This window comes from Chrysoperla carnea, chromosome 2 (assembly GCF_905475395.1).
Source record: "Chrysoperla carnea chromosome 2, inChrCarn1.1, whole genome shotgun sequence".
Lineage (NCBI taxonomy): Eukaryota > Metazoa > Arthropoda > Insecta > Neuroptera > Chrysopidae > Chrysoperla > Chrysoperla carnea.
In genome coordinates, this window is record NC_058338.1 from 61,112,798 (window position 1) to 61,126,947 (window position 14,150).

Below are 14,150 nucleotides of genomic sequence, written 5' to 3' on the forward strand. Positions count from 1 at the left end.
CGAATACAGTTATATTGACATTGACATGGTATTTTTTGATCCTGTACAAAAGATGTATCACATATAGTGAAACAAATGTAAGTGTTTCAAAATTCTACCAATAATCTTCTAAAGGCTCTAGGGAATATAAAAAAAAATTTACTCGCGAAAATTCAGGTGCCTAAACGCTTCGTTTACGGGATACAGAGTGATAAAGTTCTAATATAAAAATATAATAATGATCAGTAAATTCTTTTTTTGAGATTTCTTACATAAAAATATCGGTAATCGAAAAAATAGTCCCGAAAAAAATAGATCCGGAAATATAAGTCCCAAACACATCTGGAATGGAATTTACGATTATATCAATATTTTGACACTCATAACTATCGGATGCATTCTTATTCACCCCCAAGTTAAGGTTCATAATTCATTTATGAGCTAAGGAAGTGTTATGAGCTTATTGTAAATTTACCCTCTGCCCTCGCTGGCAATCTTCGATTTTTGTTTTTTTCTTTATATTTTTCTTTATTTTTGCTATTTTTCATCAAATAATCAATTGCTTCTTTGTTTTTGTTTAGCAAGTTTATTTTGTCTTAAAATATCCCTTTTAAGTGTTTTTCCAATCAAACCATTAATTTTTTTATACAATTAATTTTTCCTTAATTTTACTTTGTTACCCTGTATTTCCGAAACGAAGCTTTTTTGGGCAACATTTTTGGGGTAAAAATGTTTGTTTTGAAGTCCACTATTGTCAGAAATGAAACACTGTGTATATATCGAAGTTCAATGCCATTCACTCCCATTCTGTTATGTAAAATTTCTGATAGGTTCCGCTGATATACCTATTTAAAAAACGAATTCCAAATCCATAGATTATGGTTTCGGCTGCCACCATTATTTTAAGAATCGAAAATCAAAACAAGCTCACAACAATTTTCCATTGTTCGATCGTATATTTCGAAGAAACTTATGCAAGTACCCTATTTATTTTTTGCCAAATCTTAATTTAATTTTATCACAGATGAGATAATAAATTCAACTTTTATAAAGTAGTTTTAATCGTAAAGACACTTTTTGGATATGTTTCTGCATTCTCGACTTTCTTCTCAATTTCTTGCTTGATTTTTGATGGTAATAAAAACTCCTTTGTCATGCCTCTCATTGGCGCTTCAACCAGTAAGTAACCTACAAGTGCTGTGGTAAATGATGCAATGATAAAGCTAACCGCACGAATCGCCTAAAAAATAACAAAAACATTAAAAAATACTTTATCCTTTTTGGTTTAAAACTTGATAAGTCACGTCAATATTTCTGTAATTATATTAAACTTAAAAAAATTGTCGGTTGATACATTATGGTAAATTTGATTTTCTATATTTTTGCTTATTATAAAGCTTTTAATATTAAGGATGTACGGGCGCCAGGGCAGTATTGGATAAAAGGCTTGATTTTTTTATATGAAGTTGGACGATGAAGTCTAAATCAATTTTGAAAATTTTAGGGAGGTCTTCCGATTATTTAAGTAAATAAATGACTTCAAAAGAGGCATATTTAACATTGGTTTTATGGGAAAACGGTAGATAGATGATATGTTTTCATAGATTTCTCCAAAACTATCCGGTGGAAATTAAAAATAAAAAAAAAAACTATTTAAATACTTAAAACCTTAATAAATTATTGATAACAAAAAAAACCCGTCGGTCAAATCGGGTATATGAGCACGGTAGTGGGGATACAAATTAAAAAATATATATTTTTTCAATTTTGATGGTGAGTTATGTTATAATTTGACAATATAAGACGGAAAGTAAGAATACACTTTTTCGATGTCTGAAGTAATTTTCAAAATATTGAAAATTGAAAATTTTCTTTAATTATTTACCTTTCAATATTCCGAAAACCAAGTCAGGTATAGAAAAATTTTATTCCTATTTTTCGTCTACATTCATAAAATTATAAGAAAATTCATCATCAAAGTTGAAAATAAGTTAGAAACAATTTTAACTACAAGTCTAAACGTGCTTTAGCGCTCGTACTACCTTATTTCAAAATAAAACGGCATGATAACTGGGCTCTCCCTATCTTGTAACGCACGGAACGGAAAACGTTTAAAACATTTCGCCTTAGAATTTCATCGCTGTTCACCTTTTTTATTGGATCTTTATGACTTTTGATGTCACTAAAGTAATTGTACAAAAAAAGATAATAGGATAAAATAAATAACAAATCAGACTTGTCGATAGGACGTAGGGCGTTTTAAGGCATGCATTTTATATTTTGTTAAACTTACCGTGTACGAAAACGTTAATGTACTTAATTGAGCGTTTGATGCAACGGCGGATATTAAAAATATCATGTGAACCAGATAGCAGCCGTATGTCAATTTACTTACTGGTAGCAAAACATTTGATGTCAATAATCTGCTAACAATAGCTACAAAAAACAAAATTATTTACTTTAGATATTTCTTTAACACATTATTTCTACGAGCACATACTTTATCAACGAGTACTACAGTCAGAGGCGTATTTAAATAAGGCAAAGTAGGCCAGGCCAGTTTTTAAGCAAACCTAAATTAATTGTGTGAGTAAGTGTACAAAAAATTACAGTCCGTTGATATTAATTTTTGTACAGTTATTCAAATGTATGACAGTCAAATTCATACAATTTCCGCAGAAAGGTAAAATTTTAATAAAAATAAACAGTAAGCCTTGAAACTTTCAAAAGCCAAAGAATATAAAAAGGACACAAAGAAATTACGAAAGAGAAAGCTCGCAGCATATGAATCTACCGAAGACGGGAATAATTCGGAGTAACAGTATATTTTACAGCAATTTATACAGTAAATATTCGTTTTCAAGCAATTTGATCAATTTGAACACTGGAGAATTTCAAAACAAGTATCGATTCTCTATTCTGGTGATTAGAAAAGTGATTTTTTGATGAATGTATTCATCTACTACTAATGTTTTTAATTAACAAAGATAGCTCGAGAGAACTGTCCCGAACAACCAACGCGATTTTATAGGTTCTAAGAAATAAAGAATTTTAAGTGCGGCCAAATTGCCATTTTGTCAAAAAAAACTATGTAGATGTTGGTAAATAAATTGACAGTTTATTTGTAGTTATTACAAACTAATTATATTGCAACCTTTCTGCATTTCTGTGCTGCAAATTCTTTTATTTGCTCATCACATTATAGTTCCTTTGTTAAATCACAATTTATAAAAAAAAAAAAAAAACTGATAAATGATTTAGTCGATAGTTCGAGATTGTGGTCCTATATATGTTATCTATATACAACATGCTCGAGAAAGAGCGTTATGCTTCACAGCTGATTGGCAACGTTAAAAAATGTTTAAATTTAAGTCAATTTGTCACTTTGACGAGGAGCGATTGATCTCAGCTTTGACATCCTCAGAATCGTCTTGGGCTGCAGCCCAAAAATTTAACGCACTCCTGTGGGAGCGTTAATTTTTACAACTGAGAACAGGAGCAAAATTTGTTCATCGGTCTCTGACTAAAGCAGAAATTTAAATATTTGTACACTAGGCTAATTCAATATAATTCGAGTGTAGACACTCCATGAAAGCAACTTGTAAAAATTTATTTCTGGTATACGCGATGGCTATGTAGGTGTAAGCGATATTTATCTGATAAAGAGATTTTGAAAGTTGTGTAAACAAAACTCGAAGGCTAAGTAATCATTGTATGGGGAAAATTTATATCCTAAATTATCACTATGTTCCAGACTTAATTTTCCTCGTACTTTTGAAGCGGCCTCTATAAAGCTCTCAATTATAACTTATCATCAAGTGGCTACTAATATCGTCGACCATTCTAATTAAATTTTGGCTGTCAAACCTAATACTTAACAGATTATTCTTTTAAAATACACACAGCCAATTACTGATACTTACGCATTTTTCCAAAACCTAATGTTAAAATGAACACAGAATTGCCGACAGCCCATATTAATCTATGAAACGCAGCATACGTTGCAGCTACAAATGCATTATATGGTAAGCCAGGTATGTAAAATATGTAACCACTAACCATACCAATTCCCATCATGATAATTGACGCACAAAAGTAGCAAATTGTGGACAGCTAAAATAAAATAAAAACTTTTATTTTAATGGACTTAAAACAAAGAAAAAATTTGCTTTCATCCTTTAAGGATTTTTTTACAACACTCACGTGCAACAAGGCATATAGAAATTGATTTAACTAATCTTATTTTATTAGAAACTTCTTCTGTTTGGGCGCTATAAAACTCTGAATTTTCAACTTTGAAATCGCTTTTTCATAATATCATTAAAACGGAGAGCGACAACATTATTTCAATGGACAAAAAAATATGCTCAATATCAAAATTATAATTCATATTATTCAATTCATGGGCGTAAAACGTATTGTTTTAGGGCTTAACACTCACCCTCCGTTAATGTAAGGAAATCATTTTAAGAAATAAATTTAGATTAAACAAATTTATACATAAAAGTTAAATTGGAGTTAGGCCCGTGCGCAAGGGAGGGATTTTGGAAGTTAAAACCCCTTCCATTGAGAATTTGTTTACATAAATTTTGAAATAACAAAATAGTCCTGTAAACAAACCCATTTATGAGACGCATTTCCACTGATGAATCAGATCCATGCATATTTTCAGCTCGGTATCTTCTTTGACTTCGTCTTTAAGTCGAGTACTTCAAACAGAAAACCTGGGTCTTGGCAAGGCCACCGAACTGGCTAATGCCGTGAAAAATATTTAGATTGAAATTTTTCTGTTTTTAAAAAAACTATTGGTGGTATTTGCGATGAATAAGGCATAGAATTGCGGAAGCCAACGCTCGCGTCATAACAGCTCGAATATACAGACTGATTCAGTTGAAGATTATAGATCGAATTTTAAACCATCGCAATATTTTATCAAATTTAACTTGTCATTTCTCAATAAAATGAATAATTTTGATGAAAACTCTTGCTCGACTTTTTGAACTAGAATATTCAATCTTGCACGATAATTCCAGTGACATCTGGGTCGACGAAGTACAACTTTGGCGAAACACATTGGTAAACGGGGTGCCAAAAATTTACTCGAAGCATTCGTTTACGAATATCTACCAAATGCTTCGCGTTCTGACAATATTGCGTGTGACAACAGTGACGATTAAACGCTCCTTTTCGCGGTGCAGAGGTCGATGTGCGCAGAGTTTTAGAAAAGTTTGATTCTGTGTCTCGCAGAATTAACTTATTGAATAACAGTGACTGAATATCACATTTTGACCTAATTAAATGTTCTCTTACTTGAAAAAAGAATTTCTTGTTTTTAATGACTTTATGACCTATCACTTTGAACAAAACTTTGAACCCGTCTCTTGGATAATTCCTGCGCACGGGTCGGATTGGAGTTGTAAAGATATTTTTTTGTTGCTAGCGATTCGTAAATAAAATATACGAAAATACAAATGGCCTAATTAAGTTTATTGTTTTTTCGTTTTGGCTTGTTTCGCAAATTTCAGGTGGAGCAAAAAAGAACTGAGGTATACGTTTCTCTGCTTATGCCACCACCATAACTCGTTTTGTGAATAACTAGAGTGAATGACAATCCTACAGAATTCAAACTTCTACTAAAATTTAATACTAACCTGAGATAATTTATGAGTACTTTTTCGTGTTTTAAATAATATAAAACCAACAATCATTCCAATTAAATATGATGTAGCTCTTGTGTGCGTTTTACTATATAACTCCGAAAACACATCATTGTTGCGGGGATCACGTAGAAATCTAAAATAAAATTAAAAAGTTATTTTCAATTTGTTAAAAGTATATACAGGCTTTATCATTTTTATACCATGCATATATGTAATATGCAAGGTATACTAAGTTTAGTCCCAAGTTTGTAACGCTTAAAAATATTGATACCATGAACAAAATTTTGGTATAGGTGTTCATAAAATCACCTAATTAATCCATTTCCGGTTATCCGTCCGTCTGTCCGTCCGTCTGTGGGCACGATAACTCAAAAACGAAAAAAGATATCAAGCTGAAATTTTTACAGCGTGCTCATTACGTAAAAAGTGAGGTCGAGTTCGTAAATGAGCAACATAGGTCAATTGGGTCTTGACCTTTGAATCCGTAGGACCCATCTTGTAAACCGTTAGAGAAAGAACAAAAATTTAAATGTAAAAAATGTTCCTTATCAAAAAATAAACAAACTTTTGTTTGAAACATTTTTTCGTAAACATCACTATTTACCTGTGAGGGCGCAAATTAGGCGTAAATTGTATAGTATGTATTATATAAATTGTATATGTGTGTGCAATGTGATAAAGTAATCAACACAATTTATGCATGATATTTCAACAATTAACACAGTCAATTGTTTGTTTTCACTTTTTATTCAGAATTTATTGGGATTGCCTCTTTGTCTGTGATAGTTTTTAAACATGCTCACAAAATATGAAATGAATTATAGTCATTGAATACTTATATTTTTGTAATGTAGGTTATCATAGGGACCTGGGCCATCACCGGATCCACCACTATATTTAACCATGTTATTTTCGTTAAAAAAAAATCATAATATGTCATCTGAATCGACATGTATATAAACAAAAATCGCGATTCCTCCTGCATGAGTGTACTTTATTATACCTAATAAAAGTTTCACAAATAATTTGGAATACTTACTCTGGATAAAAATGTAACAATGCTTCATGTTCATAGATGTATGTTATAGTAAATGGTATAACTACTGAAACGATTGTTGTAATACAAATGGCAAAAAGACCAGCTTTTTGATTTTTATGCAATAAAAGTACCAAAAATATTGCAAAAATAAAATAATGCATATCACATGGTAAATACCAAGTATGAATCATACACTGAAAAAGAATATTTCATAAAATAAAGTAATTAAAAATGAATAGGCCCTCTTAATCTTCGCGATAAGAGATTTATAGATTTCAAGTTAAATTGAATACTTAAAAGTTGATAGATAATACTTATAAATTGAAGGATATGAGTATTTTTAGCATTTACTGATCTCATCGTCAATCAAACTAAATTTTATCTCATTTGAGTTTATAATTACCTTAAATAATCTAAAGACTAGAAAATCTGATTGAATTTGCAATTAAACAATAAGTGTGTGAGTAATTAACTGAATTTGTATATCAAACCCTTGGATAACCCAATTTTGTCTATATCTCAGAAACTATCTGCCAATCGTACAAGCGATTTTTGTATTTTTCGCCCAAATTGTTATAGAAAATGCTTTTATTACAATCAGAGGGAAAATCTGAATTTTATGAATCAGGTATAAAGTTACTTCAACCCAAAAAAAACCAAAAAATTGGGAAAGTGTCAGTCCATTTCAGATCTCTTATATAGAGATTTTCCGAAAATTACTTAAAACGTCAGATCAGCTAAATTTTAATATTTTTTGAATTCTAACTACCCGAAAGAATCCACAGACATGAAAATCGGATTGATTATTACCTTCAAGTTATGAGTTTCAAATGTTAATAATTCTCTTGAAGTTTTTTAAGGTTAAAAGGTTAAAGATCATTTAACTCTTTTTATTAAATAAATTGAAGCAAACCCATAATAATTCTTACCATTTTATCAGTTTTCACATAATTACTAATATATAACATATTCGTCCACCAACTTTCACGACAATAATCTCTTTCAGCACGGATCATTAAATCCCATTGTGGCCCACTGCCACTTTTATAAAACAATGTTGCGTAGTAGAAAAGTGTTACTGCATACAATGGCGTTAATCTAAAAGAAAATACATGTATTATGTTAAGCTTTAATTTAATTAAAATTGAAAATTTTGGTATTTTTTTTACTCACCGAATATATCTTAAGAATACTAAGAGCAAAGGGTTTAAAAATTTCTTCTGGAATTGTACTAATAAACAATATGTTACCAATAAACCGCTGATCATGAAAAATGTATCCACAAAAACATCACCGTGGAAAAAGAAAATACCACCAAGTGATCGGTAAAACTGTAACAATTGAATGGAATTAAAGTAAACAATTTAAAAACTTATTTCACTTAACTCAAAACTCAAAAATTCGTGTCATCAAATTGATATATTTTATCTAAATACTTAAATCATGTAATTGAAAGCTTCATCGCAAAAATATTCAAATACCAGGAATCAGGAATTTATATTGAGCTTATTTCTAAAGTTAGCCCGTAGATATAGAGGCTTTCAAACACATATTAGGCTACGACAAATCAACGAACATATTTTAAATTTTTTTCTATATTTTATTATTTGAAAATAGTATAGACATTTTTGACATTTTTATCTTCAACTGATTCATTTGCTTTCATAGAAATAGTGGAAAATGTCACACAACGTAAATTCAATAACACATAGAAGAACACTTATTACCGAAGAGGAATAATTATATAGGCTTAAACCGAGAAGATTCGATCTTCGATCTCATTATTTTAACTGGTGCTTTATAAACTATGATAAGAGACTAAAATTTGATTTTCAAATCTGTACATAAATTGAGAAAATAGAACATTTTAGCAAATTTTCCCAAAAACTATCCAATAAAAAGTAATAAAAGCACAGCTTTATAGCGGTAAGGCCAAGTAGCGTGGACCAAGGTCAATGTTGACAGAGAACCAAGACCAATGTCGACAGAGAAAGGGGAAATTTTATAGGAAAGTAATGTTTTGGTATCACAAAGAGTAGTCCCAAAAAATGGCCGTTGAGGTACGTCTTGAAACGAATCAAATGAATGCTTGTTTTCTTATGAATATAAAAAATGATTATTCGATTGAAAAATTAAAATTTAACTTCTCTAATATATAAAAGGGTAATCGGAAAAAATAGCCCGAAAATTTTATAGACCCGGAGTATTCTGTAGATTTTAGCCCTTGTATTCCAAAATGGGACACTACTACAGCAATTTTTTCGGAATATTTTTTCCGGGTACATTTTTCGTCATTTCTTAGATCCTTATTAAAGCTTATTTCAAAGCTATCCAGCATGCAGATTTACGTGCAAGGCTAACAGATTCGGGGCGGGAGATCATGATTATTTTCATTGCATCGAACCGCACTTGACCGAGATTTTTAAAATTTAAAATCAAAATTTTGTTGTATTTTAATCATTCTGTTAAAAAGTATGTCAACCATGACGTATGCGGCTATAGAGTATTAGGTATATTATTACATCACAAACATATTGCTGCGTATATATCAATTTCTATTCATATTTTCCACGATAATATAGACTTATGCACTGCATTGAATGTCTAGAAGAAAGAGTGAAGGATGTTATAAATCTGTTTCATGATCCCTGGAACACGATTTTTACTACTTTTGTCCGTCCGCGCCAGCCGCATGGTTAATTGGAAATATTGTTAATTATTTAGCTTTCGATATTTGGAAAACCAAGGCAAATATCAAAAAATTTGATTCCTATTTTTCGTCTACATTCATGAAGTTATAACAAAATTCATAATCAAAGTTGAAAATAAGGTACAAATAATTTCAACCACAAGTCTAAGCTTGCCTTGGCGCTCGTACTACCTTAAATGGAGTTAAAGAGTAAAAATTTATATGTATATGAATTTAATAAGGGTTGAGGAATAAACCTTTTGGTTAATTGTCAACTATCCAACCTCGTTTCCGCCTTATGCCGAAAATTTGATAATAATAAATATATAATGAAGGGGAAATGTGACTTTAGTAATGGAGCTCTGCTGTTCATGAATTTTTTTATTTCTATACCCAAAAGATATCATTTTAAATTGCCAATTAAAATAGGCTTCTCCAAATTTAGAATCGCACTGCATGTAATAATTATAATACGTGATTTTTTATTAAATTATTTTTTATGAATTAAATTTTAGATTGGTAAGTATTACGCATTATTTTTATTATTTTTTTTTTTTTGCCATTCACGTGTTGTGTCATATAAATAATAATAAAATAAAATATTGCTTATATCCGACTTTCTTTGGAGAAAGTTTAAATAAAATTCACATATGGAGACCTATAATCATCTTATTACATCATACTCAATCAGTCAGTTACTCAGTTACTCAGTCAATGAATTACAAATTATTTAGTATGTTAAATTTATTTTATACAGAGTGAATCTTTTAATCTTTTTTAATCTTAAGAAAATTCGCCACGAATAAATTGCGTAAACTAGGCAAATATCTTCTTAAGAATAATTAAAAATTCGCAAGGCAGAAGCTAACTTTAGCGGATTTAGGACTAAATAGACCGAAATAGTGTCCCAAGCAACTCGTAATTAGAACAATATTCCGGGTCTATAAATTTACGTAATTAATGGAGGTTCTTATTTTGGGTGTTCTTAATGTTAGGTATTTTATTTCCTTGCAGGTTATATGGTTTAAAATAACTCTTAAATGATCTTTCTTTAAACAATGCAAGCTCATGTAATTCTAATTTAAGTGCCATAGCGTTTTTATCATCAAACTGTTACTATCGCTCCGAAATAAAAGCTTTTGTACAGGCGTTTTAGGCGATATCTAAAAAATTATTCACCTAAAGAATAAACCCGACTTTTGTATTTTCTTGCCTCAATTTACCCGGTAAATTGCAAAGAATCAGGAAAAATTGTTCGCCTATCATTTAGATAAAATTTTGTATTATATAAATACGTATTCGATTCCGAGATCAATTTATAGTCATTGTCAGTGTGGAATAGCTATTCGTAATTAGTCTTATAAATAGCGTTATAGATCTAGAAAATTGAAGCAAAAATTTAAATTTTATTCGAAAAATCCTAGAGATATCTTTATTATCTTTGATAATACTCATACTTTTTTATGGGTCGAAATTTCAAAAAACCGGTCCATTTGACGATTGGACGCTTAGTGTTTGAGATTTTGTCTAAAACTGCATATGTAGGGTGAAATCCCGGTACAATCTCTGTTTCTGTATTAGAAACTGGCTCTTCAATCAAATTTTCGTGTTTTTTAATTATCTACCGGAATTTCTTACTTGACGATTAGATGAAAATTTTTCGAAATGACTCCACAATAGTTTACTCCGAAATAAAAGCTTTTCGTACGGAATTTTAATTGATATTTCTAAAACTACCCACCCGTTAAATGCACCCTATTTCCATATACCAAGTTCTTTTCAAATTTCGAAATTTTTTTTAGATATAATTTCGTTCGCCAAAAGGAAGGTTGGACGGTTTCTTTCTGAGATATACACTAAAATTTCTAAATCCAGAAGAGATATCTCGGAGTAATTTCTTCGGTCGTTGCCTCAGAAACTTATGCCCCATTCGCAAAAACAAGCAGACTTTAATTTCTTTATATTATTCATGGTAAAGAGAACCAGGAAAACAAAAATCTAGTTTAATTTCGAGCTCATTAACTCCATCGTTTAATTCCAAAATGAGCCACATTTTTGTGTTTAAGTATACCAAAGGTCCAGTACCTCATCTACCATAATCCCACCCGGTATAAAAGACTAAAAGAGTTGCTGTATGTAACTAATGATATAAGTAATTTAAATTGTACAATATTATTATTAAATAATACATTTTCTTTGATGAATGTAAATATGTATGTGTGTTTGTGTATGTATATTTTAATCAAAAGAAATGATTCAATGTTAGTAACACATTTCTTTACAAATAAAAAAAAAAAATGTGTGTTAAATCTCATGAGAAAGAGAAAGCATGTTAAATAGCTTCTCAGTATTTATCACTATAACTTTAACTACCGAATACTGAGTGACTAGGAAATTGTTTATTTTTTAATAACCATTCAGTTCCGTGCACAATTTATTTTAATTTATAACACTCAAAAAAAGACCATACAAACAAATTACAAAAAGTTTATTAAAATATTTAAAGTATTATTTTATAGTTTCATAAATTCTAAGCTACCTACACAATTGAAACCATTTACTTAGCATGGGAAAAATCACTAATGACAAGTAGTCAATATGGCAGACAAAAGAAGGCTTAAATTAAATAATAAATAATGGTGTGGGTAGCTTCTGTAATAGATAGATGCCTGAAAAACGGAGGTTAAACCCCATTATTAACTTCCGAGAGGAAGTTAATGTAATGGGGCTAATTTTGAAAACCTCCAGTCTTACATATTTCCGCGGTTTCAAGGCCGCAATATCCAAATCAAACCTTTTCAATGTGATGTCTGTGTGTGTGTATGTACGTATGTGCGTGTGTTCGAATGTTCGTTCGTATTTTTTCGCCTCGATTATCTCGCAAACCAGTTATGACATTAACACGTGACTGGGCTTATTCGACGCGTAATCGCGTATTTAACAACTGAAAGAGTTTTCAGCAGAATTAGTTGAGCTGTTTTTTAATGGTAATAAAAAAAAATTGGAAAAAAACTGAATAAACAAAATCTGAAGAGTGAATAAAAAAACATCATTTATATGGAGATAATGATCGTTCCAGCATAAGCTGCAGTACATGTTCGAAGAATAATCTATGAAGGCTGACAAGACCTTTTTCTAATGTTTTTCCCCCCTCTGGGAAGTTAGTCGGTGAACTACAGGGATTACACTCATACGACTTCAGTACCACACCGACTATGTACTGACAATTTATTTAAGACAACATTAAAGATTAAATTGCTCACTAAATTTCATCTCATTTATTGACAAACGTACCTTTACGTAATAAAACTTTTTTTGAGAACTTAGAAAAATCTTTCAGGGGACCTAGAACTCTTTTCAGGTTACCTAGGAAATTTATAATCGCAAGGTTAAGATTTTCAAATAAGAAGATAATTGAATAAAAACTACAAAAATCATTTTTTTTCGACACTTGAAACAGAAGAGCGACTAACTTTTTGAAAAATTCCACATCTGTCTACACATCGATTACAACAGTTTATTATATTTATTTTGTAAATTACAAATATAATAATAAAACGAATGTTGCAATTAACATTTTTTTGTTATATCTAAGGAAATATTAAATTAAATTATTTTAATTTACTAAATAATGAATATTTTATTTTTATTGACGAATTTTTGGACTAATTGTGTAGTGATGTAATAATGTATCTAACTATATTTTATCTTGCTTATTTTTGCACAAAGATATGAATAACTGATATCTCTTATACTAGTTTGTTTGTTGCTTATTAAGGTATGATTATCAGTGAATCTCGAAATACCTGATAATATAGAATACGCATACAGTGGGGACTCGGGGTAGTTTATTAAACATCTTTGCGCGCTAACCTCGTAAGCCGAAGTTATTTAGCCAGCTTAATATTTTGACAATTGGTAAAGGGTATTTATGATGCTTCTAACGTAGACAAGGCCAATATTATTTCACATTGATATATTATATAATTTTTTGGTCAATACTTTGATACAAAATATCACGCAACTAACTGCCTAATATCCTCATTCATAGTGTTCTTGCTTACTCTACCCAGTTTAGCTTTAGTTAGATAAAAGGCCCAAATCTGAATGAATTTTGTTACATAAAAGTGTTATGGCTCAAAGATTTAAAAGGCCTAACGAGCAAAATAAGTCGGAAAAAAGTAAAGTTTAGAGAAATTTACACATCTAATTACAATATCGCTTACCTCTTCAACATAACGAACATTTTTTACCATACCAGAACCAGCTGTGCCAATTAAATGATCAACGATAATAAAACTGATACAAAATACTTTCATTCCATATAAATGTTTTAAGCGATTTGAATTTTCATCTGAATAAAATAAATTATCAAAATTTTGTTTTACAGAAAATGAACGTAATATTTTTGAAATTGCTGAAACTGAAAAAATACATTTATTATAGTAATTCTTTAAAATATTGTGGCATTATTGAATAAGAAGTGGAATATTAATTAATTGAATTTGTATTGGGTTTTTGGTAGTACATACTATATTACAATAAATAATTAAAATAATAAAAAATAATTTTATGTTAATATTGGTGTAAGACTACAAATTTTTCTATTTTATCTCAAAATTTTTCGAACTTTTGTTCATTCTCAAGAGATTAAATTAAATTAATTTAATCTCTTGAGAATTTATTATTTTAATTATTTATTGGAATATTAATATTTAGAAATATGGTTTGCTTTAAATTTCTAGAACAGGATATTTGGAATTAGGCGTTATATTCATATAAC

At 30.0% G+C, this 14,150-nt stretch overlaps 1 protein-coding gene across 1 annotated transcript; it reads right to left on the reverse strand.

Annotated features, from left to right (window-relative positions):
* Positions 1–605: 605 nt before the first annotated feature.
* LOC123292089 (nose resistant to fluoxetine protein 6-like) lies at positions 606–13,736 on the reverse strand. Its single transcript, XM_044872617.1, has 8 exons — positions 13,594–13,736; positions 7,852–8,009; positions 7,608–7,776; positions 6,679–6,872; positions 5,631–5,772; positions 3,903–4,092; positions 2,273–2,415; positions 606–1,219 (listed from the first exon to the last, which is right to left on the reverse strand). The coding sequence occupies exons 1-8, from the start codon at positions 13,684–13,686 to the stop codon at positions 1,025–1,027; spliced, it is 1,284 nt and encodes a 427-aa protein (XP_044728552.1). The 5' UTR covers positions 13,687–13,736; the 3' UTR covers positions 606–1,024.
* Between the last annotated feature and the right edge of the window lie 414 nt (positions 13,737–14,150).

Bases quoted from the DNA above. Each gene is read 5' to 3' on its own strand.
- LOC123292089 (XM_044872617.1), bottom strand. From the start codon at position 13,686: ATGAAAGTATTTTGTATCAGTTTTATTATCGTTGATCATTTAATTGGC. The intron at 7,777-7,851 runs GTGAGTAAAAAA...ATTTTCTTTTAG, and splicing joins GTATTCTTAAGATATATTCG to ATTAACGCCATTGTATGCAG. The intron at 6,873-7,607 runs GTAAGAATTATT...ATTCTTTTTCAG, and splicing joins ATGTGAAAACTGATAAAATG to TGTATGATTCATACTTGGTA.